Source organism: Rhinatrema bivittatum, chromosome 1 (assembly GCF_901001135.1).
Source record: "Rhinatrema bivittatum chromosome 1, aRhiBiv1.1, whole genome shotgun sequence".
Classification (NCBI taxonomy): domain Eukaryota; kingdom Metazoa; phylum Chordata; class Amphibia; order Gymnophiona; family Rhinatrematidae; genus Rhinatrema; species Rhinatrema bivittatum.
In genome coordinates, this window is record NC_042615.1 from 308397718 (window position 1) to 308424930 (window position 27213).

Here is a 27213-nt window from a genome sequence, read left to right on the forward strand (position 1 = left end):
TGGAGTGAGAAGCTGCCTTAGGCAAACTGGAAAAGATCCAGCAAAACAAAATATTTCCTTATAGAGCATAGATGTGCTACATTTTATAAATGGACTAACAAAACACCTCTTTGTGTATCTTGACTTAGATTATGTTTTTATTTATTGGGTACTGAAGACATAGGGTGAATTGTCACAGTGGAGTGCTTGGTCTTTTATTGTATATCTGGAAAAACTCCCATTATCTGAAATTCTTTTGTCAGAAGAGTCCCATTATCCAGAATGGCTTCTGTACTGACCATTCCAGATCTACTACTGTGTGTGTGTATATATGTATGTATGTATAAGCAAAGCAAACCTAGCATTCAGTGTATTTTCAACATTATTTTAACCTTTTATAATTTAGCATACAGTAATACGATGGATCTTCATAACACCTCTGTGAAGGAAAACCTTGTTACTTCCTTACAAGACAATGGGTCATATATAATCATTGGTCCAGCAGAGGACACAGTCTATCTTTTTTGCTAATTTTTTATGCAAGTAAAAACTTTGCAAAGCCTTTAAGTACGCATTGGCAAAGAAGTATTACTTTCCTTTAAAGAGTCACCCGACACATGTTTCGATTTCTCTGCTTCAGGGGCTTGTAGTATACGCTCAATATTAATGTCACCTTACTATTTTTGCGATTGATTTTAACAGTTAATGCCAGCAAGAAAAATTCATTATGAAAAACAATTCATACATTTCTATCAGAACAACTAGATAAATTTTATCTCGGCATTTCTCGCCATTTCTAAGGAACTAGTCGCCATGATCTCAGCTGAAAAGCTTGAGCTGTGATGGAAGGATTCTTTTTAAGGATTTCGTGCCTATTAAACGTGACCACGTTTGAAACACAGAACAAAATGACAGTCAGCTGTTAGCAAAGGCCGCATGTATACAGACGTAATTCCGTAGAGGGCGCTAAATGACAATCAGCTGTTTTATTAAGCAAGAAAGTAACAAAAAGCTAACGAAAACAACACAAAAAACTCCATTCGATTTCTGCATTGAAGCCCTTTGGAGTTAACAGTTTGAAAATGATATATCAATTGCTGTTCATGTTTCAACAATTTAGCTCAATTCCCCCCCTCCCAATCTGCTTTATATAGACTTACACAGAAATACATGCCTGTATAAACCTGAATAACTGGAACAAGCCATATTTGAACCGTGCTGTAGTTGTATAGGTCACAATTTAAAAAAAAAATGTAGTGAATTATAAGACTTTGGAAGGTTAGAAGTAGTTGAGCCATCAGTGTACTGCCACATCACTTCCATGGATTTCTTGTTACCTGTCAGACTTTCCAGAATATGTCCATGGGTGGTGGTTCTGATGTGTCCATGCTGCTCCTATCCTAGCAATGGTAAAGTAATACAGAGAAAGCATCAAGATGGTTCTCCATAAAGAAAATTTGAGTATTATGAAAAATTTAAAAGAATGAATTTTCCATTTAAATAAAGTGATGAATAAGAGGAGACTGCATTCCCATAAAGCAAATTCTAAATTATATGGTGATATAAAATGATTGCTACTTTCTTAAATCATTGCTTAGAGAGGACAATATATAGAAAGCAGTTATTTGTGTAGCCTAGTGGTATTGTAGCCAGGTGGCATGAAACCTGAAGACTCAGTTTTCAGGCTCACTTCCATCCCTCACTGAACAAGTCACTGAACTTCTGTATATTTAAATTCAAATTCCTCTTCATCCTGCAGACTAGTCCACAGTAATGGGATTTCACTGCTGGCCAGCAGGTGGCGGCAGAGAACTTCTCACGTTTTCTTATGTTCCTTTTCTCTGTATATTCTGGAATGATTGGGTGGAACTTCAGTAGTTCTCTGCTTCCAAGTTGGTGAAAGGCTAGGGATAGCTGGGGATTACCAAAAAAAAAAAAAAAAGGAAAATTGGGTTTTGTTTTTTCTTTTTTTTTTGCCTTTTCTCCATTCTTTTGTTGTTTTGTTTGCTTGTTGCTTGTCTCTTTTTGAAGCCATTCAGAAAAGCTAGAGATGTTTGGGGAAAAAAGAAAAGGAGCGAGAGCTCTGAAATACATAGGGTAGTTCTGCAAGGGGGGGAGAGACTCGCTCAGAGGAAGTGAGAGGCAATTTATGGAGAAACTCCCCCCACCCCACCCCACCCCACCCCCGCAATGGCTGAGAGAGGCCGGAACTATGCAGACTCTGGGGGAAGGAAGCAGAGCTTGATAGCAGGCTTATTTTATTCCTGATGAGATGCTGCCGAGTCCGAAGGAATGCAGGTGTGTCAGGGAGGCACAGAAGCGAAGAGCAGGACACTGCTACAGGAGCAACCGATGCTAGCTCAGCAGGAGGGGCGGAACCGAGCAGAGGGCTCACAAGAAATGCAGCTGAGGATCCAGCAGGCCTGAGCAATGCAGCATCTACTCCTGCAGGCCAGGGACTGCTAGAACTAAATGAAGACTCAGAATTTTCAACTGAGCTTATACTACTGATGCATTTCAACTGAGCTTATACTACTGATGCATCAGGCCTGTAGAAGAATGAAAAATAGGGCAGGAGGAGAGCCCTGGATTATCACTGGAGTTCCTGGGGCATAAGGCACCGGGAGCAAAGATGCCCAGAACAGGGAAGGACTCCCTAATCCCCCCACCCCCCTTCCTTGATAGACTCTGATAGTGAGCCGGGGGAAGGAGGTCCTTCAAGGGGACTCAGAGTAGGAGAAAGAGATAGTGGAGGAGAAAGGTGTTGCAGTGAGGCTATTTAGAAGGGAGGAATTAGACTCCCTTATCTCAAAGGTCATGCAGACCCTCAGTCTGCAAGGAGGAAAGGATGGGGAGTAAGACTCACAGGAGGGATCCTATTCTCAAGGGCACCATGCATTACATCCAGAGAGATGATAAGGGTTTAATTGGAGACACCAGATGCAGCTATGAAGGCAAGGCAGGTGATGAACACACTGTACATTCATCACAAATCTTGATGTACCTGGTGGTGCTGTTCGATAACCAACAGGAAGAGTTTTTATGATACAAGAGTGTCAAGAAGCTGACAGCCCAGATGAGGAAGCTGGCAGTGAACAAGAGGCCAAGAGCAAGAGAATAACTACAGGCATTGGGTTTAATGGTAGCAACAACAGAGGTAGTCCTTTGGGCAAGAGCACATATGTTTCTGTTAAAGAGAACATTACTCTTCTGTTGGAAGCTCAACAGCCAAAACTTTTTAAGGTACGTAAAGCAGATGCACCCCCTAGTGATGGTCAGAAGGAAGATGACAATCATGGTGGAAGGGGCGCTCAGGACAGGAAGATAGAGTCCCTGTAAAAAAAAAAAAAAAATTATTTGAGATTGCAAGTTTCTCCTTACAAGTTGCAGTTTGTGGCAAATATGTGGCTAGAGCATTAGTGAAGCGAGTACAGCAGCACAGGGAGACTGCGCTAGATCCACATGAAACAGTGGAAAAGGAAATGGTAAAGTTGGAATCAAGTTCTACGTTTTTGGCAGACACATTATATGATTTAATCAGGGCCTCAGCCAAACAGGTAGCAACAGCAGTGGTAGCAAGGAGATTCCTGTGATTGAGACCATGGGTGGCAGACACAGCCTCAAAAACCAAATTGAGTGGATTTCCATTTAATGAGGCGAGGCCACAAAGGTTGCTGGAGGACTGGGTTAGAGCAACTGGGAGATACTTGAGATTCAAGGCAAAGGAAATGGGGCTGCGTAGGCCAAGCAGGGCATAGAGCAGCCATGGAGGCAAGGCCTAGCTGAGACAACCCTTTTTCAGGACCCAAATGGGGCCCTGGGACAAGGCATCCAGAAAGTCAGGGGATTTTAGAAGTGCCAAATAATGGTTGAGGGCCCGCTCCTTGATTTCCCCAGTGAGCGACCACTTAGAACTCTTTTTCGAGGAATAGGCCCGGTTAACCAGAGGCAGGTGGTTCCTGGGGATTATTCAGCAAAGCTGTGATTTGGAGTTGGATGTCTTGGTATCAGTTTTTAATGTTCTCTCTCTGCAAGTCTCATGTAAAAGAAAGGCCATCAGAGAGATTCTAGTTCGGTTGTTGACATAGAAGCAATAATGTTGTGCCTGCCCTAGAAAGGAGAAAAAAGTGTTAATACCTGTACTTCATGGTTCCCAAGAAAGAGAGAACATTCCGCCTAGTGCTGGACTTAGAGGGTGAACAAGGCTTTCAGAATATCTTGATTCAGAATGGAGACCTTGAGATCAGTGATGCAGCAGTCAGGAAGGGGGAGTTTCTCACTTCCCTGGACTTAGTGGAAGCCTATCTACATATCAAGGAGGCTAATTGGACATTTTTAAGGTTTGCGGTTCTAGGAAACCACTTTCCTTTGAGTTGGCCACAGCATCTCAAACCTTTACAAAAATGATGGCGGTGGTGGCAGCCTCCTTGAGAAAGAAGGGCATTCCAGTCTATCCGTACCTGGATAACTGATTGATCAAGGTGACATCGAGGGAAGAGAGCAAGGCTTTTACCTGACGAATAAGATGGGTGGCGAATGATGCCAGAAGTCATTTACATTCATCACAAATCCCGATGTACCTGGTGGTGCTGTTCGATAACCAACAGGAAGAGTTTTTATGATACAAGAGTGTCAAGAAGCTGACAGCCCAGGTGAGGAAACTGGCAGTGAACAAGAGGCCAAGAGCAAGAGAATAACTACAGGCATTGGGTTTAATGGTAGCAACAACAGAGGTAGTCCTTTGGGCAAGAGCACATATGTTTCTATTAAAGAGAACATTACTCTTCTGTTGGAAGCTCAACAGCCAAAAATACAAGGAGGAGTCAAAAATACAAGGAGTTACAACTCAGGAAAAAGATTTTATGAATTGATGTCTTTGAGATGTTTATTGCTTTACTACATTGTATTACTGTTTGTATATTTTATGTTTTGTTTTATTGATTTGTTTAATGGTTATTTGTAGAACTGTGTATGCTTATTTTAATCCGCTGAGATTTGTGGATCGGTGGACCATAAATTAGTTAAATACAAAAAATCTGGGTGTCATAGTGGACAATACATTGAAATCATCTGCTCAGTGTACTGCAGCGATCAAAAAAGCAAACAGAATGTTATTATTAGGAAAGCAATGGTAAATAAAACGAAGAATGTCATAGTACCTCTGTATTGTTTCATGGTGAGTACTGTGTGCAATTCTGGTCATTGCATCTCAAAAAAGATATAATTGCATTGGAAAAGATTCAGAGAAGGGTGATAAAGGGACAAAACAATTCCCCATGAGGAAAGGCTAAAGAGTTTAGGGCTGTTCACTGTGGAGAAAAGATGGCTGAGAGGGGATATGATAGAATTCTATAAAATTATGAGAAGATTAAAACGAGTAACACAAGGACTAGAGGGCCCTCCATGAAGTTAGAAAGCAGCACATTTAAAACAAATTGAAGAAAATTCTTTTTCACTAAATGCACATTTAAACTATGGAATTCTTTGCCAGAGGATGTGGTTAAGAAGTTAGCGTAGATGGGGTTTGAAAAAGGTTTGGACAAGTTTCTGGAGAAGTCAGTAAACTGCTATTAATCAAGTTGACTTAGGGGTAGATTTTCAAAAAACGTGAATAGGCGTACTTTTGCTGGCGCATCAGGCGCAAGCAAAAGTACGCTGGATTTTAGTAGATACGCGCGGAGCCGCGCGTATCCACTAAAATCCTGGATCGGCGCGCACAAGGCTATGAATTCTGTATAGCCGGCGCGCGCCGAGCCGCGCAGCCTACCCCCGTTCCCTCCAAGGCCGCTCCGAAATCGGAGCGGCCTTGGAGGGAATCCTCTAACGCCCTCCCCTCACCTTCCCCTCCCTTCCTCTACCTAACCCACCCGCCCGGCCCTGTCTACACCCCCCCCTTACCTTTCTCCGGGGATTTACGCCGCCCGGAGGGAGAAGTAAATCCCCGCGCGCCAGCGGGCCTGTTGCGTGCCGGGACGCGACCTGGGGGCGGGTACGGAGGGCGCGGCCACGCCCCCGGACCGCCCCGGGCCGTAGCCACGCCCCCGTACCCGCCCCCAAAACGCTGCCGACTCGCCCCCTAAATGCCGCGACGACCGGGGCCCGCCCCCTGACACGCCCCCCTCGGAGAACCCCGGGACTTACGCGAGTCCCGGGGCTCTGCGCGCGCCGGTAGGCGTATGTAAAATAGGCTCACCGGCGTGCAGGGCCCTGCTCGCCTAAATCCGCCCGGTTTTGGGTGGATTTATGCGAGCAGGGCTCTGAAAATCCGCCCCTTAGGGAATAGCCACTGCTTACTACTGGCATTAGTAGCATGAGATTTATTTACTATTTGGATACATGACAAGGTACTTGTATCCTGGATTACTCACTGTTAGAAACAGGATTCTAGGCTTGATGGACCCTCGGTCTGACCCAGAATAGCAGCAACTTATGTTCCCATCCGAAGCCAAGACCAGCCTCCAATGGTGGCTGAGGAAGTGGAGTCTGCTCAAGGGAATGAGCCTGGTTCTGCCCACATGGACTTTTTTGATGATAGATGCCAGCCAGATAGGTTAGGGAGCCCACTGCAAAAGGCAGTTGGAACAAGGCAGATAGACGGAGAAAAAGTCAGCTTTGTCAGTGAACCTGCTGGAATTAATAGTAATAAGACTGGCTCTTCAGGAATTATACCCAAAGTTATACTCAAGGGTAAAATCAAAAGCGATGAGTGCTATCAGCACAACAGCAGTAATTAATGTGAACAAGTAAGGGGGCAACCTCAATTAGAGAGAGAGACAGAAAGGCTGATGAGATGGCAGAAAGACACCTCATAGGGTTGTCAGCTAGACACATAGCAGGAACGAAAACTATTCAGGCAAATTACCTCAGCAGGGTCACTCTAAACCAAGGAGAATGGGAGCTGCAGGTGAAGTGATCAAGAAGATAGTAGAAAGATGGGGGAAGACCCACTGTGTTCTGATGGCATCCCAGAGGAATGCCAAGGTGAGAAATGTCTTCAGAAAAGAGCATGGAGAGAACTCAAGATAGGTGGATGTACTGATCAGCCTTGACCAGTAGACCCTTGGCCACTGATAGCAAGAACGTTGAGAAGGTTAGTGGACCCTGAGGGATGGGTCATCCTGGTAGTACTGGACTAGCTAGAAGGGCTTGGTATATATACACCTGTTAAGGCTAGGCAAGGACAGGTCAATGAAACTGGGAGTAGCCAGGCTCCTGCTCAGGTAGGGCCCAGTGTGGATAAAAGACCCAAATTGGTATTGTCTTACTGCCTGGCACATGAGTAGAGGAGATTAAGAAAATAAGGTTGTTTGGAGGCAGTGGTCTCCATGTTGCTGAAATCTAGAAACACTCCACTGTTTTGCAGGATCTAGAAGGGTTTTGAGAAATAGTGCAAGAGAAGGAGAGCTTCTCAGATTAAACACATGTAAAGGATATTCTGCAATTTCTGCAGGATGGCCTAGAAAAAAGGACTGGCCGGAACTCTCTGAAGGTGTAGGTAGCAGCACTGACATGTTATATGTGTGAATGGAAAGATGTTCCCTAGGTTCACATCCAGACATTGCACATTTTGCAGTAAAACGTGTGCGCCTGCCTATAAGTCAAGTAGTGCCAACATGTGATCTGAACGTGGTACTGAGAGCTTTATTGAAGGCTTCTTTTGAGTCCTTGAAAGGAGTGCAAATCAAGGACCTCACATTAAAGATTGTCTTCCTGGTAGCAATCTTTAATCAGGAAAATCTCAAAGATCCAGGCCTTGTCATGTAGGAACCCCTATTTGACATTCCTTAAGGACAGAGTAACAATGCACCTGGTTCTATCCTTTTTACCGAAAGTGGTGTTAGAGTTTCATATCAACCAGGAAATTTTGCTGCCAGCCCTTGGAAAGGCAAGGGTGGCGAGGCAAGACAGCAAGCTCCAGTCGCTAGATGTCCAAAGGATCCTCTTACGATATCTGAAGGTTATAAACGATTTCAGAAGATCAGACTGATTGTTTATTCTGTTCGCAAGACAAAAAAGGGGTCAGGCAGCATCAAAGGTGTCCATGGCAAGATGAAGCAAGGGAGCAATTGAGGCAGAAGGTAAGTAGAAGAAGGTATTGGAGAAGGTAAGTAGGTGCCGTCCAAATTGTGTGCCCATGGGCTGAGGTCAAGGCAGCTACACCACGGAATATCTGTAGGGCAGTGATCTGGGCCTCCTTACATTCATTTACCAAGCATTACAGGCTAAATCTCCAGTCAAAGGAGGAATCAGGTTGTGGAAAAAGAGTGCTGGGAGCCATTGCAGCCTCATACCACCCAAGTTAGGCACTACTCAAGCACATTCCCTTGGTATAAACTGATCTGCAAGATGAAGAAGAAGATAAATTTAAACTTTCCAGTTAACTTCCTTTCCATTAGTCATAGCAGAACAGTCCAGAACCCACACGGAACCCTCCAAAAAGAAAAAAAAGAGTTACGGAGGCCACAGAGGGGGGCAGTATGAGATAGTGGAGTCCCCCTGAGTGGGGGACCCAGAGGCGGTTTCCTTTTTGTTTTTTCAGTGAAACCTTTTTTTCGGTTAGAGCCAGAAGGCCAAAGGTAGAACACATAACTGTTGCATGTCCCAGGTGCCGGGGCCTTAGGCCGGGACTACTCACCTTGTGACACAGGACCCTGGACTCGGCCTCCCACTCGGCGGCAATGGGCAGCCGGTCCTGCCATTTTGCACTACTTCAGCTTCCCCGGCTCTCCCGACACGGCAAGGACTCCCTCCATGCCGGCCAGCACTACTCTGTGCTCTCCTGCTGCCGCGGCCACGTGGGGAACACCGCCACCATCGCTTCCCTCATTCAGCTGTCCCAGAGCTTGCCTTGGCAATAGGTCTCCTCGCTGTTCCTTAGTTGTTTTCCAGTATCAGATTCCTGCTCCATTCTTCCAGTCCCAGTTCCTGCTCCTTCTCTGCCTTCTTAGCCTTCCTCCTCCCTCGGACAGACCACCTTGGTTTAAACCCGGACTTCGGCCTGACTATGAGCATTGCCGCCTACCACTGACCACTTAGCCTGAACCTGGCCGTGAGCTCTGCTGCCTGTCACCAACCACCTTGCCTGAATCTGACTACGAGCACTGCCACCCGCTTCCAACTGTTGCTTGGATTCTCTGATTGCCACTGCTCCCCTCCGTATTTCCCTTCGGCCGACTACCTCGGGACCAGCCACTTGGAGGCCCACCTAAGTCCAGCTGGCTCCGGTACCCAAGGGCTCAACCTGTGGGGAACGTGGGCTGGTACTGGCAAAGCTCCAGCTGGCCTCCGCTTCCCGTCCGGCCTTGCCTCCCAATGGTGGAGCCCTGTGCACCAACTCCACCTCTGGCCAAGGGTCCACTCTCGCAACAGGCGCAACAATAGCCAAGCAAGCTAAAGCAAGAGACTACCGAAGGTCTGCCCAGTTATCCCTGAATGTATAACTGGGATAACTGTTGGCCAGCAGTGAAACCCATTGATATGAACTGGTCTGAGGACTAAAGAAAAGGAAATTAATTGGTAAGTTTAAATTTCACCTTATGGTCTCTTCGGAGCTGTGACTTTTAACCATGTACGTTATCAACACATAAGATATGCCATGTTGGTCAGAACATAGGTCTATGGATCCCAGCATTCTGTCTCCAACAATGGTCAGTCACAAGTACCCATTCGACCTCAAACAGTAGACACATTTCTTGTTGTTCTCGCCCAAGTATTAGTGGTAACGTCCTCAAATCTGCCTAGCTAATAATGGTTTATGGACTTTTCCACGATAGAGAAGAGGCAGGACGAAGAGTTTCGAATCATCAAAATCTTGATGATTTGAGATGCTTCGTCTATTTAATTCTAATGGGACTATGATTACGTGACATACGATAATTTCTGAAGAAGCATTCTGTGAGAAACACTGGATGTGCATTAAAAATCAAACACTTATTTTTAATGCACATCCTTAAAAAATCTTGGAAAATATATTTGTTGTTCCAAAGTGGATGAATGAATTGACCAGGTGGCCCGTGCACTGCAGGGCACACTGACAGGCTTTCTGATACTTTAAGGGGATGGTGTAGGACCATTTCTTTGAAACAGTGGTTTTTGTTTCCCTTCCTCATGTGTTGTGGGCTTTTCCTCCAGAGATTTGTCCAAACTCCTTACAAGCCGAGCTATGCTAAATACTTTGAACAAATCCTCCATCAACAAATTCCACAGTTTGATGGTGTGTTTAGAGAAAACAAAATATTTTCTCTGAATTGCTTTAAATCTGCCACCTGTTAGTTTCATGGCAGGTCCCCTAATCTTAGTACAATTTGAAAAGATAAATAATCATTCCCTATTTACTTGTTCCACCCTGTTCATAATTTTATAAGCCTCTATCATATCCCCTTTCTGCCGACTCTTCTTAAAGTGAAGAGCCCTGATCTGTCTAACAACCCTTCATAATGGAGTTGGTCCATCATATTTATCTTTTTTCTTGCCTTCTGTGTACCTTTTCTAGTTACACTTTATATCTTTTGAGATGGGATGACTAGAACTACACTTAATACTCACTGTTTGCTTTTATGACCACTGCCATGTACTGAGCTGAGGATTTCAATCTATTGTCCACAGTGACTCCAAGATTCTTTTCCTGGATGGTAACTCCTATGGAGCCCACATTGTGTACTTATAATTAGATTTGTTTTCCGTATGAGCATCTCTCTGCACTTGTCCACATCAAATTTAATCTGCCTAGTTCTTTAGTCTCACAAGGGCCTTATAGTTCCCTGATGTTTTCATAATTAGAATAATTTTGCATCATTGTGAATTTGATCACCTCACTCACTCTGTTTTACAGATCTTTTATGGATATGTTAAGCAACACCAGTCCCAGTACAGATCCCTCGGGTACTCCATTATTTACCTTTCTCCGTTAGGAAAACAATATTTAGTCCTACTCTGTTTCCCTTCTTTAGCCAGTTACCAGTCTATAATAGGATGCTACCTGCTATCCCATGATTTTTTAATTTCCTGAGGAATCTCCCATGAGGAACTTTGTCAAATACCTTCTAAAAATCCAAGTACACTATATCAACCGACTCAACCTCATCCAAGTGTTTTTTAACCCCATCAAAAGAATCTGTAGATGGGTAAGGCAGGACTTCCCTTTGCTAAATCCATGTTGACTCTTCCCCATTAGGCCATAAATATCCATGTGCAAATAATTTTCTTCTTAAGAATAGTTTCTACCATTTTGCCTGGCACTGACTTCAGGCTCATCACCTTTGGAGCCATTTTTAAAAACTGATGTTACATTGACCATCCTCCGATCTGTTTTTAATAGTAGGTTACAGATTACCAGTAACAGGTCTGCAATTTCATACTTGAGTTCTTTTAGAACTCTGAAGTGAATACCATCTGGTCCTAGTTATTTGTTACTCTAGTTTGTAAATTTGCTCTATTACATCTTCCATTTTTAGTCATTTGCTTCAGTTTCTCTGAATCATCACCATCAAACAACATTTGCAGTACGGATATCTCCCTAACATCCTTCTCAGTAAAGACAGAAACAATTTATTTAGTTTTTGTGCAATGACCCTGTCAACTTGGTCATCTAGTGGTCCAACAGCACTATCATATATATTAATGTTGTGTTTGGCTAGCTGGCTGCAGGACAGTTCCGTGACTGGCCTCACTAACTCCGATGCCGCCAGCACTGCTCCCTGTGGATGCCACCATGCTTCTCTTGGGCACCCGCTTCGGCTTGTGTTGATTCTTAAACGGCCCGCAGTGCCCTGTGATGACGTTGCATGCTTGGCTCCATTTAAGCACTGCCACAGCACCTCACCGCCTCAGCAATTGGTCCTTCTGCCTAGCTTGTGGTGCGTTTTACCACTCCTTGCCTATTTCCTGATCTGCTGCTTGTCCGCCTTGCCTTGTTCCAGTTCCTGATCCTTGCCTTGCCTTGCTCCAATCCTGTTCTGGCCTCCCAATTGTTCCTGCTCTCCCCCAGAGTGATCTCTTGCACTTGACCCCTGCTTGAATACTGACGACACATGACTTCCGCCTGCCCCGACCTCTGCTTGGATTCCAACGCCGTCTGATCGCTGCCTGCCCTGACCTTGCCCTGACTCCGCCCGACCACTCTCTACAGGACTCATGCCTTAGCCCTGTGGCCCCTGGAACCCAAGGACTCAACCTGTGGGGGAAAAGGGGCTGGTAGAGGTGAAGCTCAGAACCCATCCCTCCTTGTGTGTATATCCGCCTGCTGTCGGCATGGGCCCAGCCTGTCCGCCAGTAGGGTTGCATCAAGCATACCACAGCCACAGGGCTCACACTGCGTGACAAATAAATACCTTAACAGAAAATGAAATTTAAAAAAGCATGAAATATGATGCCTTTTCACACAAGGTGTGTATAAAATGATTACCTGGAAAAGTCGTGTGAGCCAAAGCAGTGGCATTATTCAAAACAATACTGAATAGCACAGTTGAAATGGGATTACAGCATAATGTAGGTAAGAAGTGAGTGTTGGTAGCTTTGGGTGACCATTCTTTGTTTTATGCTATTAGTGTTAAAAAAAAAAAACAGCCCCAGGTGATGTAAGGATTTGTTTTCTTTTTCTTTTTCAGTGTGTGCTATACTTGTGGGCCTTGAAAATTCTTTATCCCAAAACCCTGTTTTTACTTCGAGGAAATCATGAATGTAGACATTTAACAGAGTATTTCACATTTAAACAAGAATGTGAGTATCATTTAAGTTCTGCGGTTTCCCCTTGAACATTGAATTACGTAGATATGTGTATCATACACTCAGTAGGTATAGATATAGCATCTGAATGTAAAATCCTTGCATACATTGCCGTACAGGGTAATTACGGGGCAGCTCATAAAAACTGGCATGCAGTCCTGGTTTTTATGACCCATCATCTCTTTGTAATAAAAACAAAATAAAATGTGTGACAAACTGAAGTATAGTTGCACAGTTTTATTGTGTATTGATTTTAGACCATAGGCATGTCAAATAACTTTTCATGGTTTTTAAGTATAGAAAATGGCAGATATATTAATCGGGCCATGAAGTTCATGGTTTAGTGAATTTAATGTTGTTCACTTTACTTTGACTTCAGCAGTGGGAGGGAAGACCTATTTGAAGGGCTTTTAGGTAGTGTTTGTTTCTCTGTTGAATAATACTTTGTCACTTGTTCATTCTTAAACTCCTTCCGATAGGTAAAATAAAGTATTCAGAACGTGTGTATGATGCCTGCATGGATGCCTTTGATTGCCTTCCCTTGGCTGCTCTGATGAACCAGCAGTTTCTGTGCGTACATGGTGGCTTGTCTCCAGAAATCAACACCTTAGATGACATCAGAAAAGTAAGTACTGATGCTTTACTACTTTCTGTAACCTAATAGAGCAATTCTAAGTAAGTGGTGGTGGTGACTAGAATTACTTGGTACGGCGCTGATCATCATGACACTATACAGCAGTTCATGTTCTGATTTCTAACACTGGCAGAGAGAATTTAATGCTGGAACAATTGGCAGTGGCTGCTGTTATTTTTACTGGAATTTTTGATTGCTAGAATAATATCAGAGCAGTTATAAATCTGACAGATGTTTGGGCGAAATCTAAGCTTTCTGATTAGCTGCAGTAAGAATTTGATAGCAATAGGAGATGCCTGCTTGTATAAATGAAAAGGAATCTCCTTTTAAGTGTATATTTTAAATTGTAAGATGCCCAAAACACCCAGATATGACTTATATTTTTTCCAAAAGTAAAATAGGTTTTACGCCATAAATGGAACTCCAGCCCTAGTACTGAGTTCTCCTGAAATATATAGTTATATCATTTCTGTAATCAGAGACCCATTGAATAGGGTGACCAACTGCCCGGTTTTCGACCGGACAGCTCGGTTTTGCAGCCTGTTGTTACAAGGGTGACCGGACACTGTAAAACCCGGTCAGGCAAGGCCAGGGGGGCCAGTCAGTGGTGGTGGCAGCCTGGCAGCGCTCCAGTCACCTGCCTGTCTTCGGGGCTCGGTTGAGTCTCCTCCTCCTCTGCCTCTCCCGCAGCAATGCCGCACTTGTTTCTACTGCACGCTGTCCTCCTGGGAGTCGCAGAGGAAGAGGAGAGTCGGACTGAGTCCCAAAGACAAGCAGGCAGAATCTGTCTAGGAAAAAAAACTCAACGCTTGATTTAAAAGGGAATTGGGGGGGGGGAGGGGCAGCTGCGGCCAGGCCCCCCCCCCCCCCCAGTGTCTGGTCCTGCTCCATGGGAAAGTTGGCAACCCTACTATTGAATCCAAACGTCTTCTGATTGCCTAAAATCTCTCCCCAGGGTGAACACAAACACTGCATCATTTAGCAATGAGAGAAATTCCTTCCCAACATCAAATATGGCAGTCAATTCAGAATTGCTGGGTTAGTGCTTTTCCAAGCATGTATCTGTATCCTTATGCTGACAGTATCTTTTTCCTCTACAAACTTGTCCAATTGACTATCTTTAACCTTCTATTTTTGAAAAAGCTTAATTACAGCCATGTCCATTCAATCCTTTAGCTTAACCACTTATAAGAATTTCACAAAATAACGCGTTCCCACTTCCACAGCGGTTTGTCTTTAGCCTGGATTTGCCCTCTTCCACCAGACGGCCACGCAGGATCCTGCAGCCAGTAATAGCTTGGAAATGAATTTGGGCTTCCCTTTTCTTTGACCCCTGGGATGGAGAGAAGACCCAGCAAGAAATATTCCAGTTTCCAAAGTGCCTCAACCCTTAGCTGCTCCTGTGTTACTCCCCAGTGTCCCTCCCGTAGAGAATCACTTTTTGACAATTCCACCGTACATGGAGCATGCAGTCACACCAACATAACGATGCTACCTTGGGGGGGTAGTTTTCAAAAGGGTTTACACGTGTAAATGCAATTACTATTGTAGCAATTTTCAAAAGCCATTTACCTGCATCAAGTGCACTTTTGCAGGTAAAGCCTATGGACAATTCAGTGGCATATATTTAGCAATTTTCAAACGTGCACTTTCACAGGTAAAGCACATTTACAAGTGTAAACCCCCCTTTTTAAGTGTGTAAATGCTATTGAAAATCAGGCCCTTGGTGAATATCTTGTTGCAGACAAGCCTGCATGAAATAGACCTGGCAGAGACAAGACTGTACGATTACATTTTCGCTGCCATTAAAGAAAAATGAATGCTGCAGCTTAGGCAGGCCCAGGCAGAAACCTTTTCCTATTCTCAGCTAAGCACCTTAAGTATAAGGTTTATTTCTCACCAAATCAGGGATTGGGGTGCCTGCTTTGGTAGTCTTTGGTCTTCTGCCTTCTTTCTTGACTGCTCATCCTGCTATGACTGCTCTTTATTTTGCCGGCAAGTTATACCTTCAGGTTGGAGGACCAGGAAGGCCATAAGTGGATAATTAATGCAGACCATCATATTGCTCAGAACTAGGGTTCTTTGGTCTTTCTTTATCCAGATATAGCGCTCGGATGTGATGCACAGGCTTGGGGGGGGGGGGGGGGCGGCACACCCACCTTTGTTTATCTATATGTATCATTTCTTTGCTTAGTTCTCTTATCTCTTTTATAGCTGCAACAGTTTTCTCAGGGTTCTGTGTGCAAAACATTGTACGGGGCAGGTGCAGAAGCATAATTTGCAGAGGAACAGCTCATTGTTGTTCATGGCCTTGAATGGCATGACATAATCTCTAGGCCGGCATTTCCCTGCCCGGTGTGCCGCAGCTATATCTCTGGTGTGCCGCCACAATCTTCAGTTTCTTTCCCCTACAACAGCTGGCCCGCAGGATATCCTCCTACCAGCAGGGGGAGTCAGAGAGCAGCGCACATCTGCTGCTGCTTCTGCTTTCCCTTTTTCTGGCGCTCCTCTATAGTTGAAAGTGCACAAGGCCCTGTAGTCTCACAAGTCCTGCTGGCCCCATGCAGTTCCCGTTAAAGAGGGAAACAGGCAGAGGAGAAATAAGCTTAGGTGGGGTAGAGAGAGGGATGGAAAGAGAAAGTGCTGATGCCAAGGAGGGGAGAGGGTAGGAAAGGGAAGATGATGGAAGGGTTGGTGGAATGAGAGGGTAGAAGAGAGAAGGTGATGTTGATGATTTCAGGGGGTGGAGAGAGTGAATAGGAATGTGATGATGCCAGGAGGGTGGTGGGAGAGAGTACAAAGGGGAAGCTGATGATGGCGGGGGGGGGGGGGGAGTAGGGAGGGAGAAGGTGATAATGAAAGAGAGTGGGGGAAGAGATGCGGGAAGGTGATAATATCAGGGGGTGAGGGGAGAGAAAAGGGAAGGTGAAGATGCAGGGGATAGAAGGGAGAGTAAAGGGAAGAGAAGGTGAAGATGCAGGGGATAGAAGGGAGAGTAAAGGGAAGAGAAGGTGATGCTGGAGGATAGGGGGAGAGAGAGATGGGAGGAGAAGATGATGCTACCGGGAGTGGTGGAGGGAGAGGGAAAGGAAGAGAAGGTGATGATGCCAAGGATGGTGGAGAGAAGATGAGGATCACAGTGGAGTGAAGGGAGAGGGAAGAGAGGAGGATAAGATGGTGGTGATGGGGGAGTGGGAAGAGAAAAGCTGATGATGTAGGGATTGGGGGGGTAGTGAAAAGAAAGTGATGATGCCAGGGATTGGAGAGGAGAAGAAAGAAAAGAGAGAATGATGATGATGCCAGGGAAATTGGGATAGGGAAGGTGATGATGTGCCATGATGAAGTGAGCCCAATGCCAGGTGCCATGCATCCTATTTCGGCAGAAAAGTGGGGATTGGGAGATATTTTTGCGGCACAGAACATGAGAAGAGCTGATTTTACTAACCTGACTCTCCTTTTCTAATACTAATCTTTAATGTCCACTTTCAGCACTAGATAGATTTATATTAATACTAACATTCTTATGTAATTTTTTGAGGTAAGATAGCATTTGTATATCAGCTTATATGTGTTTTCTAAAATCTTTATAGAAAATTGTCCTACCAAGGTTGTTCTAGATGTCACCCCCCATTGTTCCTCTCTAAGGATTATCTCCCGTTTTTTCCCCATACGTCAATAAACCTAATGATCTTAAAAGCTCTATTTTGTGCATATTATCCATTTTAGATTTTAACCCTTTTTCTTTGTTACCTTTATGACATTAATTTCTCCATTGGGATATTGGTGAAACGAGATCCTTTTTTTTTTTTTTTAAATCATATTCTGGTTGGTAAAATGTTTAATCCGGGCATACGCGCAGGCGCTCTGAATTGATTTAGTTTGTAGCTCTACCTAATTCTGCTGGCAAAAAGGGATTTTTACTTTGAGTAAAGATTCTCTTCTCTTCAAGGTGGTCTAAACTGTAACCATTTAGTTTTAGAGCATGCCCTTGTTTTATTTTCATCTGCTTCAGTAGAAAAATCTTGGAAAAGATTTTCTTTCTGGTGCACATGTGTTAAGCAAGGCCTCTTTTAAGTGTCCTGTCTCCCTCTTTCACTCTTTCTTCAATACCTCTCAAGGCTTTCTGAAATAGGATTAAAAACTCAGGATTCACTTTAGTGTTGTAGAAGTTTGCCACCAGAATTCAAGAGGAATGCCTGTTTCTCAGCAGTTAGTGTAGCTGGGGTCAAAAAAGGTTTGGATAAGTTCTTGGAGAAGTCCATTAACTGCTATTACTCAAGTTTACTTAGGGAATAGCCACTGCTATTAATTGCATCAGTAGCATGGGATCTTCTTAGTGTTTGGGTACTTGCCAGGTTCTTGTGGCCTGGTTTTGGCCTCTGCTGGAAACAGGATGCTGGGCTTGATGGACCCTTGGTCTGACCCAGCATGGCAATTTCTTATGTTCTTACTGTTGCCAGATTCATGAAAGACCTAAAGCATCTTTGATCTAAATTTATCTCTTGCTTGGCTCATGAAATCACCTTTTGAGCCTCTAAGCCTCACTTCTTGGAAGGTTTTTGTTTTTTTACAGCTGTAACTTCTGCCCACAGAGAAAGTGAGTTACAAGGGCGAATCTCATACTCTCCGTATACCCAAATTTTCACCAACCAAGTAATTTTGAAAACTCATCCTTAATTTCTACAGAAGAGACCGCATGCCAGTAAAGACAAGCGGGTCCTTCTTACCTTGTGCTACAGAAGAGCTTTATTGTTGGGAAAGAATAGTTTTACAGGAAATCTTCCCACCTATTCATCTTCCACCAAGTTAAACAGGGGGGTGTCTGTGAGAAAACAAACTCTCTTCTGATTGCATTTCTTTTTGTTATAATCAATCAGGTCAAAGTAAGGTAAAAGCCCATCAAGTTAGACCCACGGCAGCCTCCTTAGCCAATCTTCGTTCTGCTTCCATTAAAGATATCTGCAAAGCTGCCAGGGGCGGATTATGGGAAAATAGTGGCCCGGGGGATTTTTCTCCATACTGGCCCATGGATACCCAATTACACATACAATTTGGTGAGTCACCAAATACAGAATAAAGGGACCATAAAATTTACACAGAAATGCACAGACAAACTGAACTGGAAATCACAACAAGTTAGACTGTATGTAATGCAGCAATGGAAAAACAGAAAATACCATCATTCTTCATAAAACATCAAACAATAAAATCAAGAACTATAAAATATCACAATAGGAAAATCATACTAAAAATATATATTTCAAAACTGCTGATGAATAGAACCTCCAGTAATTTAACTCAGGGAAATTTTCAAAAATTTGTATATAACACCAATAAAATATTTCAAAAAAAGCAGACATCAAATAATATTCAATAATTATAACTAATAAGGATTTTAAAAAGCCCCTACTGTCCCCTTCTGTGGGAGCTCTTGATTTCCAGGCACCCTAATATTGTCGAGGATTAGGAGGTTATCCTCTCTCTCTCTCACACATACTCACATGTCCTTTGTCTCTCACACATACACTGTCACATACATACACATTCATGCTCTTATATCCACCATAACCTCTCGCTCTCACTGACACTGACACACTCTCAGACTCTAAGACACTCTCTCCCCCTCCACACACAAACTCTTACTCCCTTGGATTTTCTCATACACACTCATGCTCTCACACTCACTGGCTCCCTCACATACACACAAACACACATACCCAGGCAAGCTCCCCGTCATTCACACACACACACACACACACTGAACCCCAGGCAGGCTCCCAGTCATTCTCACACCACTCCCTCCCCATTCCCCAGGCATGCACACATTCATTCTCACACACACGACCCCCAGGCAGGCACCCATGCATTCACACACATGCATGGTGAATGCATGGGTGCATTCCCCAGGCAGAGTCCCATTCATACACATGCACACACTAAAGGCAGACCCCCCCTCTCTTTTGCCTCGGAATCTCTCTCATTCCTCTGCTGCCACTGTCACTGCTGCCACATGGCTATTGGGGAGGTGCCGATTGCTGCTACTGACACTGAAGCCCATTCTGCTGCCTCCTCTGTGCAGGCCCCGTGGGCTTCCACTTTCTCCATGCTGATCTCGTACATTGTGAGATCCGCATAGAGAAAGTGCTACTCTTGCACATACCCAAAGATTACTTGTGCCAATCACTAAAAAGTAATTAATTTTTTTTTTTACCTTTGCTGTCTGATCTTAGTTTTCTAATTGGTTGGTCACAGGCTTTTTTTTTCCACCTTCCCTTTCGTATTTTTTTTCCAATTCCTTTTATATTGTCTTTTTTCTGTTTCTTTTCTCTCCATCTTCTTCTCTCAAACACACAGTCGTTCTCATTCTCACATGCATTTCTCTCACACACACACAGGCTCTCACTGTCACATGCTCTCTCATATAAAATCATTCATACACACAGTCTCTCACTGGCACATGCTGTCTGACTCACACACGGACAGGCTCTCTCTCACTCCCACATGCTGTCTTGCTCAAGCACAGTCTCTCACTGTCACATGCTGTCTCTCTCACACACACACAGGCTCTCACATGCTGTCTCTGCAAACATTCAGGTCCTCACTCTCACACACAATCTCTCAACTCATCTCATACATACACTCTGCGGGCCCTCAGCCTCTCTTTCACCTCTGGGCCTCCTCTTCGCGGGTCGCCACAGGATGGGCTCTGCAGCGGCCCTGGTCTTCTCGGGCCGCGGCTGCCCTGCTACCGGGCCTCTTCCTCTTCTCGAGCCGCGCTGCTCCTCTTCTGCACGCGCTGTTGCTCCTCCTCCTTCCTGCCCACGCGGCTCCGTACAACGTTTACTTCCGGGGCCGCGCGGGCAGGAAGGAGGCGGAGCATCAGAGCGTTTAAACGCAATCTTTTTCTTCGGGCCGTGGTGACGTGAGCCTCACCATGGCCCTGCCGATCTGCCTGTCGCAGCGCCGCATGAGCTTCCCTGCGCCCGGGGGCATTGGCTCCCCTCGGGATACCACTGTAGCGGCGGCCCAGGCCTAGTGCTTCCACCGGCCCTGCCCACAGGTTTCTCTTCGGGCCGCAGCACCCACAGACCTTCTTCTTGTCTTTGGCCGGGAAGTTTAAAAAAAAAAAAAATCACATGATGGGAGCGACCGGCCCACTGGGGGATGCCCGCTCCCCCGATAGGCCAATCCGCCCCTGAAAGCTGCCCACGTGGTTTTGTATCTTTACATTTGTGGCTCATTATTGCCTGGAAAGGTCTTAACATCAAGAAAGCAGTTTTGGCCAAGCAGTTCTACAAAGCTTATTTAACTAATTCCTTCAACTCTCCCCACAGCCTCTATCAAAATAATTTCTACTTCTGAGATGAAAGTATAACAAATTCATACCCGCAGCCCTCTGCTTGGGAGTTCCCTCTTGCGTGGCTGATTACTGTCCTGCTTGTCCATGGAGAAAGCAAAGTTGCTTGCCTGTAACAGGTGTTCTCTGTAGACAGCAGGACAAATCAGCAACGCAATCCCAATCTTCTCCACAGTAGAGTGAAGGTTAGCTTGATATAAAAACTTGGGAGACTTACGTGGCGGAGGCTGTGCGGGAACACCTGTGCATGCTTGGAAAAGCATTCTTGTTTTTTCTGACCTCTGAGAGAGCTTTCCCATCTTGGTGCTATTGGATGACATCGCTGCACTTGTAGTGGCTGATTTTCTCTTGCTTTCTATAGAGAACATCAATTTCAAGTAAGCAACTTTGCTTTATCATCATAGGACCCACCCTTAGGCTTCTCCCACTTATTTATGAACCTCCTGTGTGAGACAATGTCAGAAATCTTTCATTCATATTCACATATAACGCATCAAGCTCTCAATCCTGATCTGGGTGATCACCCAGCAAAATAAATTGATCAGATTTATTTTACCTAACCAGCTTGGATTCAAGATATTCTGTCATCCTTTCCTTTTTTCTGGTGATTCAAATTAATTTACCCACCACCGAGATCAACCTAACTGATCAGTAGTGATCATCCTCCCCCTACCCCATTTCCACTGCCCATATCCCGTTCTGCGGAGCCGCTCCCATCTCTAACTGTGAGTGAAGCAGTCGGGACCTCTCTACGCTCCTTTAACATGCTAGGACACATCCTGTGGCTCCACTTTTCAGTTTTGTTACTTCCATGCAAACACTCTGGTATCTACCCCTTTCCTACAGTCTCCCGCCACCTATCTGTAGGCCGCTTTCAACCCCTGTGAATCCTGAACAAGAATATTTGTTCAGTATTTCTGCTTTTCCTTTGTTGTCGTCCACATGTTACTCATTTTTCCCCCCAATGCAACCTCTTTGTGCCCTCCTTTTACTACTTTAGCTATTTTTAGTGCTTTTTTTCCTTTAAAAATGTTGCTTATGTATTTACTTTGTCTGTGGAGAGATTATCTCCTGAACCATTCAACCTGCAGCAACCATATTTTCAAGATCGGTTGAACTGTAGAAAAGCGAGTAAAAAAAAAAAATCATAAAATAAAACTTAGGATCTCGCTGAACATTAGGAAAAAAAAAGACCTTTATATACATCACTGTAGTAACAAAAAATATATAAATTGTTTGAGCTTATTGTCTGGTTTCTCTGCTTCCAGTTGACTTCTGCTTAAGTTAGCCCACGGCACAGAGACATATTGAATGGGAAACATTGGGTCAGGACTCATGGAGGAAGTAGTGACAAAATGTGGGGTTAATGACGTGTGAACGCAAGCTGCTGTGCCTCACTATCTGTAAATGGCTTGTTCTGCCTTTTGTTGGCATTTATGGTTGTAACTGGGAGCCTTGGCAAAGTCAGGGCAGAAAAGATTAACTACTACTTTAAGAGCTACTGTTCTTTAAGAGCTACTGTTCTTCCATGTAATGTAGTAAATCACCAAAAGAAGGAAAAACCAAAACAACTATTTGGCGGGGACGGAACCATTGAAGACATTGAGTTTTTCTGAAGCAGACCTCCAGGCATTAATAGCCCGACCATCGATATTTAATGATCAACAACCTAAAACTAATGAACATTATTTAGGAACCTGGTTAAATTGAACTGGACCGTAAATGATGAGAAGCCCGGACGGCTCCCTCTAAAAAAAAAAAACTGTGGGGTTGCGCGTCGCCAGGCTTGCCGATACGGACAATTTACTAAAAAAATATTCATAAAGTTTTCAGTTGAGTTTTGGCATACAGTTTTTTGAGTAGTGGAGCACAAAGAAAATAGTTGTTTTGGTTTTTCCTTTTTTTGGTGATGGAACTGAAGCAAGACACAGAAGCAGGAACCAGGCTGGGACTGAAGCAAAACACAGAAGCAGGAACCAGGCTGGAACTGAAGCAGGATACTGAGGCAGGAACCTGGCTGGAACTGAAGCAAGACACAGAAGCAGGAACCTGGCTGGAACTGAAGCAAGACACAGAAGCAGGAACCAGGCTGGGACTGAAGCAGGGTTCTGAGGCAGGAACCAGGCTGGAACTGAAGCAAAACACAGAAGCAGGAACCAGGCTGGGACTGAAGCAGGGTACTGAGGCAGGAACCAGGCTGGAACTGAAGCAAGACACAGAAGCAGGAACCAGGCTGGAACTGAAGCAAAACACAGAAGCAGGAACCAGGCTGGAACTGAAGCAGGATACTGAGGCAGGAACCTGGCTGGAACTGAAGCAAGACACAGAAGCAGGAACCAGGCTGGAACTGAAGCAAGACACAGAAGCAGGAACCAGGCTGGAACTGAAGCAGGATACTGAGGCAGGAACTGAAGCCGGATACTGAGGCAGGAACCAGGCTGGAACTGAAGCAGGAACCAGGCTGGAACTGAAGCAGGATACTGAGGCAGGAACCTGGCTGGAACTGAAGCAAGACACAGAAGCAGGAACCTGGCTGGAACTGAAGAAGGACACAGTAGCAGGAACCAGGCTGGAACTGAAGCAGGCTACAAGCGAGAAGTTAGCGAATTCCGAGGCACACAGCAACTAGGAACCGCAAGGTAACCTCGTTGTAAGGCGTCTGATAGAGGCAGGCACCGACCTTACATACCCGCTGGCGTCTGACGTCACGGGAGCGGGTGGAGCATTGAGTGGCGGGAAAGGGCCTATATCTTCTGCCTCTTTGCGTGCACGCACGCCTAGGAGAAGGGCGGCTGGCTTGGGCGTCCCGATGGCATCGCCCCCGCGGGGACGCCGCCGAACAGGCCCAGAACCCGGCGAAGCCCTCCAGCGAGACTGGACCCGATGCCAGGAGCCAAGAGGTAAGGCCCCGGTCGCGAGTGCCGGGACCGCAACAATTTCCTATTTATAATCTTAAACCTTATTCTGAGGTAACACACTAGAACAACATTCCATTTGAAGGAGATTAAAAATGATCCGCCTAAGAGAGGGGAGTAGAAGAGATTGACAGGACCACATAAGCCTGAGGTTAAAACTGGGTTGAAAGAGGACCAGATACACGAGTCAAAATTGAATGTGCTGAGTAAAAACTAAGATTATTCATGAGAGATAAGAACTCCTGTTTTTGTTGGTTTATTTGCATTCATGTTAAAATCCCTACAAACTAATAAATTCTTATGCTGTGCAGCAATATCCATGATTTGATTGCTTAATTCGTCAAAACAGATATGATCTGATAGAGGAGGGTGTTAGTCTAATTAGACTAATATTAATGTCTGATCCAAAGTGAATCCTTAATGAGTCAGTGAATGATAAAGGTTCAATATCCAAGTAAAAGTAGACACTCCCCCCCCCCCCCCCCCCCCAAAAAGGTGACACTGTTATGTATTCTAGCACAGAAGTGGGCAAGTCTGGTGCTTGAGCCACAAATAGGTATGGTTTTCAGGATATCCACAATAAATATGCAGGAGGTATATTTGCATGCATTGCCTCCATAGTATGCAAATATATCTCATGCATATTCATTATGGATATCCTGAAAACCATGCCTATCAGTTGCAGAATAGAACACGAAAGCAAACAAATTCATTTCCTTTCATTTGTCCACAAGAAAGAATGAAAAAAGGAATGCGATTGTAACGGTTAGCAGAAAAGGATCCGTTTGTCCACTTAAGTCTGCTCATTTGTATCTGCCTACCATGCTGTCGCAGGTCTTCCATTGTTTGTGTATTTCGCCTTTCTCCCACCACTAGGGATCTTTGGTGGCTGCCCTATGCATGCTTGAATTCTTATACCACATTGGGTGTTATAACTTCCAAAGGACCTTCTGTTCCAGATGTCCACCACCTCTCAGTGGAAAAAGTATCTTCTCATATTGCTTTTGAACTTCCCTCTCTTCAGCTCCATATAATCACCTTCGTCCTTGAGCCACCTTCTCATACCTTTTCTGAAGCCTGCTAGATATTTGAATGTCTGTATCGTATTTCCCCTTTCCCTTGGAAAGAGACACACGCCTAAAGGTGTCAGTAATGAAATACAACGTTTCTGAAGCATGGCTATGTCTGAGCCCACAGGTAAGGTTTCTACAAGGATAGAGGCAATGTAGAAAAAAAAATCATAAACTTTTGTCTTGTTGCTACATTTAAACTACAATATAGAGTTGTATTCATACAATCTCTGTATGAATGCAAAAAGAAATGGGTTCGCCTTGTGATTTCTATTCTGTGGAAGATATTAAAAAATGCTGGCCCTGCACATAGCAATATTTGATTTATCTTTCATGCTTTGAAAATGAATTTCCATAAATAGATTTCAATATATAATGAAAGGATATTGCAGTAGGGCCTTCATTTTTTAAGTATTTCATTTAGCACTTTTCTTAATAAACTTCCTGGCAGTGCATGTTAAGAAATGTGACTTGCACTTCTTTAGAGATTAAATAAAATATTTGCGGTTTCTTATATCTGTGATGCACGACAAATCTGCCAATAAGCATTTATTTGTGTTTGGGGGGGAGCATCCTATTCAGTGCAGAAACACATTTTGTTTGACAATTATAAAAGGATACTTTGTTACACTTTTTCTGACAGCCTGAGTTTGAAATATTTATATTACCTTTGTTTTGTAATGTAAATAGGCTTCAACAAGAAACTACAAAGGGAACAACCCAAAAATATATTCTTCATTGATTTATAAACATACTTTGTAGTTTGAAAAAAATAAGATAAGACACTTCATAAATCCAAGCATCAAGTAAGCAAGCAAGCCAGACCACAAGCAGGGTTTCTGAGTGTAGAGGTGGAAGTTAGATTCCACAGGCCGGCTACTTTCAGGACAATTGAAGAAAAGGCAGGGACTCTGGCAGGCCTTTTCCATTTCTTTTAACAAGTACCAGAATCTACTGACAACTGAATGGTGGCCAAAAAAACATACTTTCACCAAAGCTATCACTGCTGTTACCACTTACACTGCTCTCAGACAAATATCCTGATCCACAGTGTGGAACCGGTTCAGTGTGAAAGATGTTCGCAGATCAGCTCCCTCAGGAAAGAGGTGGTGTAACTCAGAGAGGAGGTGGCGAGGCTGAGAAGCATCTGGGAGAATGAGAACTATATCAATAAAATGCTCCTTGAGGCATCAAAGGCAAAGAACTCAAACAGAGGGGAAGTATAACTGGACCACGATTACTGCGTCTACTAGAAACTACAGTTTCCCTTGAGCTGATGAATGAGTATGCAGCCCTGAAAGTGGAGGAGAGAAACCATCCTAGGATGAGGAGGAATGAAAACTTGCAGATCCAAAGCTGCAGGCTCAATAACCACTGCCCCTAGGAGGCAATGGGCAGTAATGGTTGGTAACTCACTTCTGAGAGGCAGAGGAGACATCCATCTGTCAACCAGGCATGTTGTCCCAGGAAGTGTGCTGTCAGCCGGGTACCACAATCCAAGATATTACAGAGATTGCTGAAAATCCTGAAGCCTACTGACTACTTTCCAATGTTGGCACGAATAATGCTTCCAGGTACCATACAGATAGTATCCAAATTGACTTTGTGGCTCTTGGAGAGAGAGGGTAAAGCAAACAGGTGCACAGGTGGAATTTCCTCCATCCTCCCAGTCAAGGATAAAGGCCCAGTAGGGAAGCTTGCATTCTGAAGATAAACGAATGACTATTTAGATGGTGTCATCAAGAGCAATTTGGTTTCCTGGATTATGGGATGATGTTTCAAGAACTGCTGAGCAGATAGGGGTTCGCCTGTCAAAGAAGGGGTGTGGTGTCTTCCAACACAGACTGGCAAACCTACAGAGGAGGGCTTTAAACTAGAATCGCCGGGGATGGGTGAACAAAATCCTAAGGTAAGTAAAGCATTAAATACTTGAATAGAAATGGGGAAAAAAGGGCAATATCTGGAAAGCTGGGTACACTAATTCTCATAGAATGGGAAATAATGTCCAGGATCTAGAGGCAGTCGTTGAAGAAGCTAATTTAAATGTAGTGGCTGTCATGGAGACTTGGTACACAGAACTGAGTTATAGTTATACTGGACTAAAATCTATTCAGCAAGGATCAGGTAAGAAGGAGGAGGCATGGCATTATATATAAAATATATTAAAACAACTAAGAATTAATTTACAATGGAGCATATATTTATATTGGTATAATATACAGACCTCCATCACAGACAGAGAAGATGGATAAAGATTTAATGAAGGATATTCACAAAATTTCTATGAAAGGGGTGGTGCTATTGTTGGGGGATTTCAGTCTGCCAGATGTTGATTGGGACATCCCAGTTGCAAGGTCTTCTAGAAGCAAGGAGATTCTGGATTTTCTGCAAGGAGAACTGTTCTGCAGACCAGTAATGAAACCCTACACGGGAGGGGGCGATACTGGACCTGGTGCTTACCAACTGAGGATAGTATCTCTGATGATGTAATTGATGATCACCTGGGATCCAGTTGTCACCTGATGGTGTGGTTTA

The 27213-nt window shown here is 44.2% G+C and overlaps 1 protein-coding gene across 5 annotated transcripts in view; it reads left to right on the plus strand.

Annotated features, from left to right (window-relative positions):
• The window catches only part of PPP3CA (protein phosphatase 3 catalytic subunit alpha), a 728982-nt gene that overhangs the window by 486457 nt on the left and 215312 nt on the right, over positions 1 to 27213 (plus strand). For all 5 annotated transcript variants that reach the window (XM_029597060.1, XM_029597061.1, XM_029597063.1 and 2 more), the window contains exons 4-5: positions 12585 to 12696; positions 13182 to 13327. In XM_029597060.1, coding sequence (XP_029452920.1) covers positions 12585 to 12696; positions 13182 to 13327 — 258 coding nt within the window. The remainder of the gene's footprint in view (positions 1 to 12584; positions 12697 to 13181; positions 13328 to 27213) is intronic.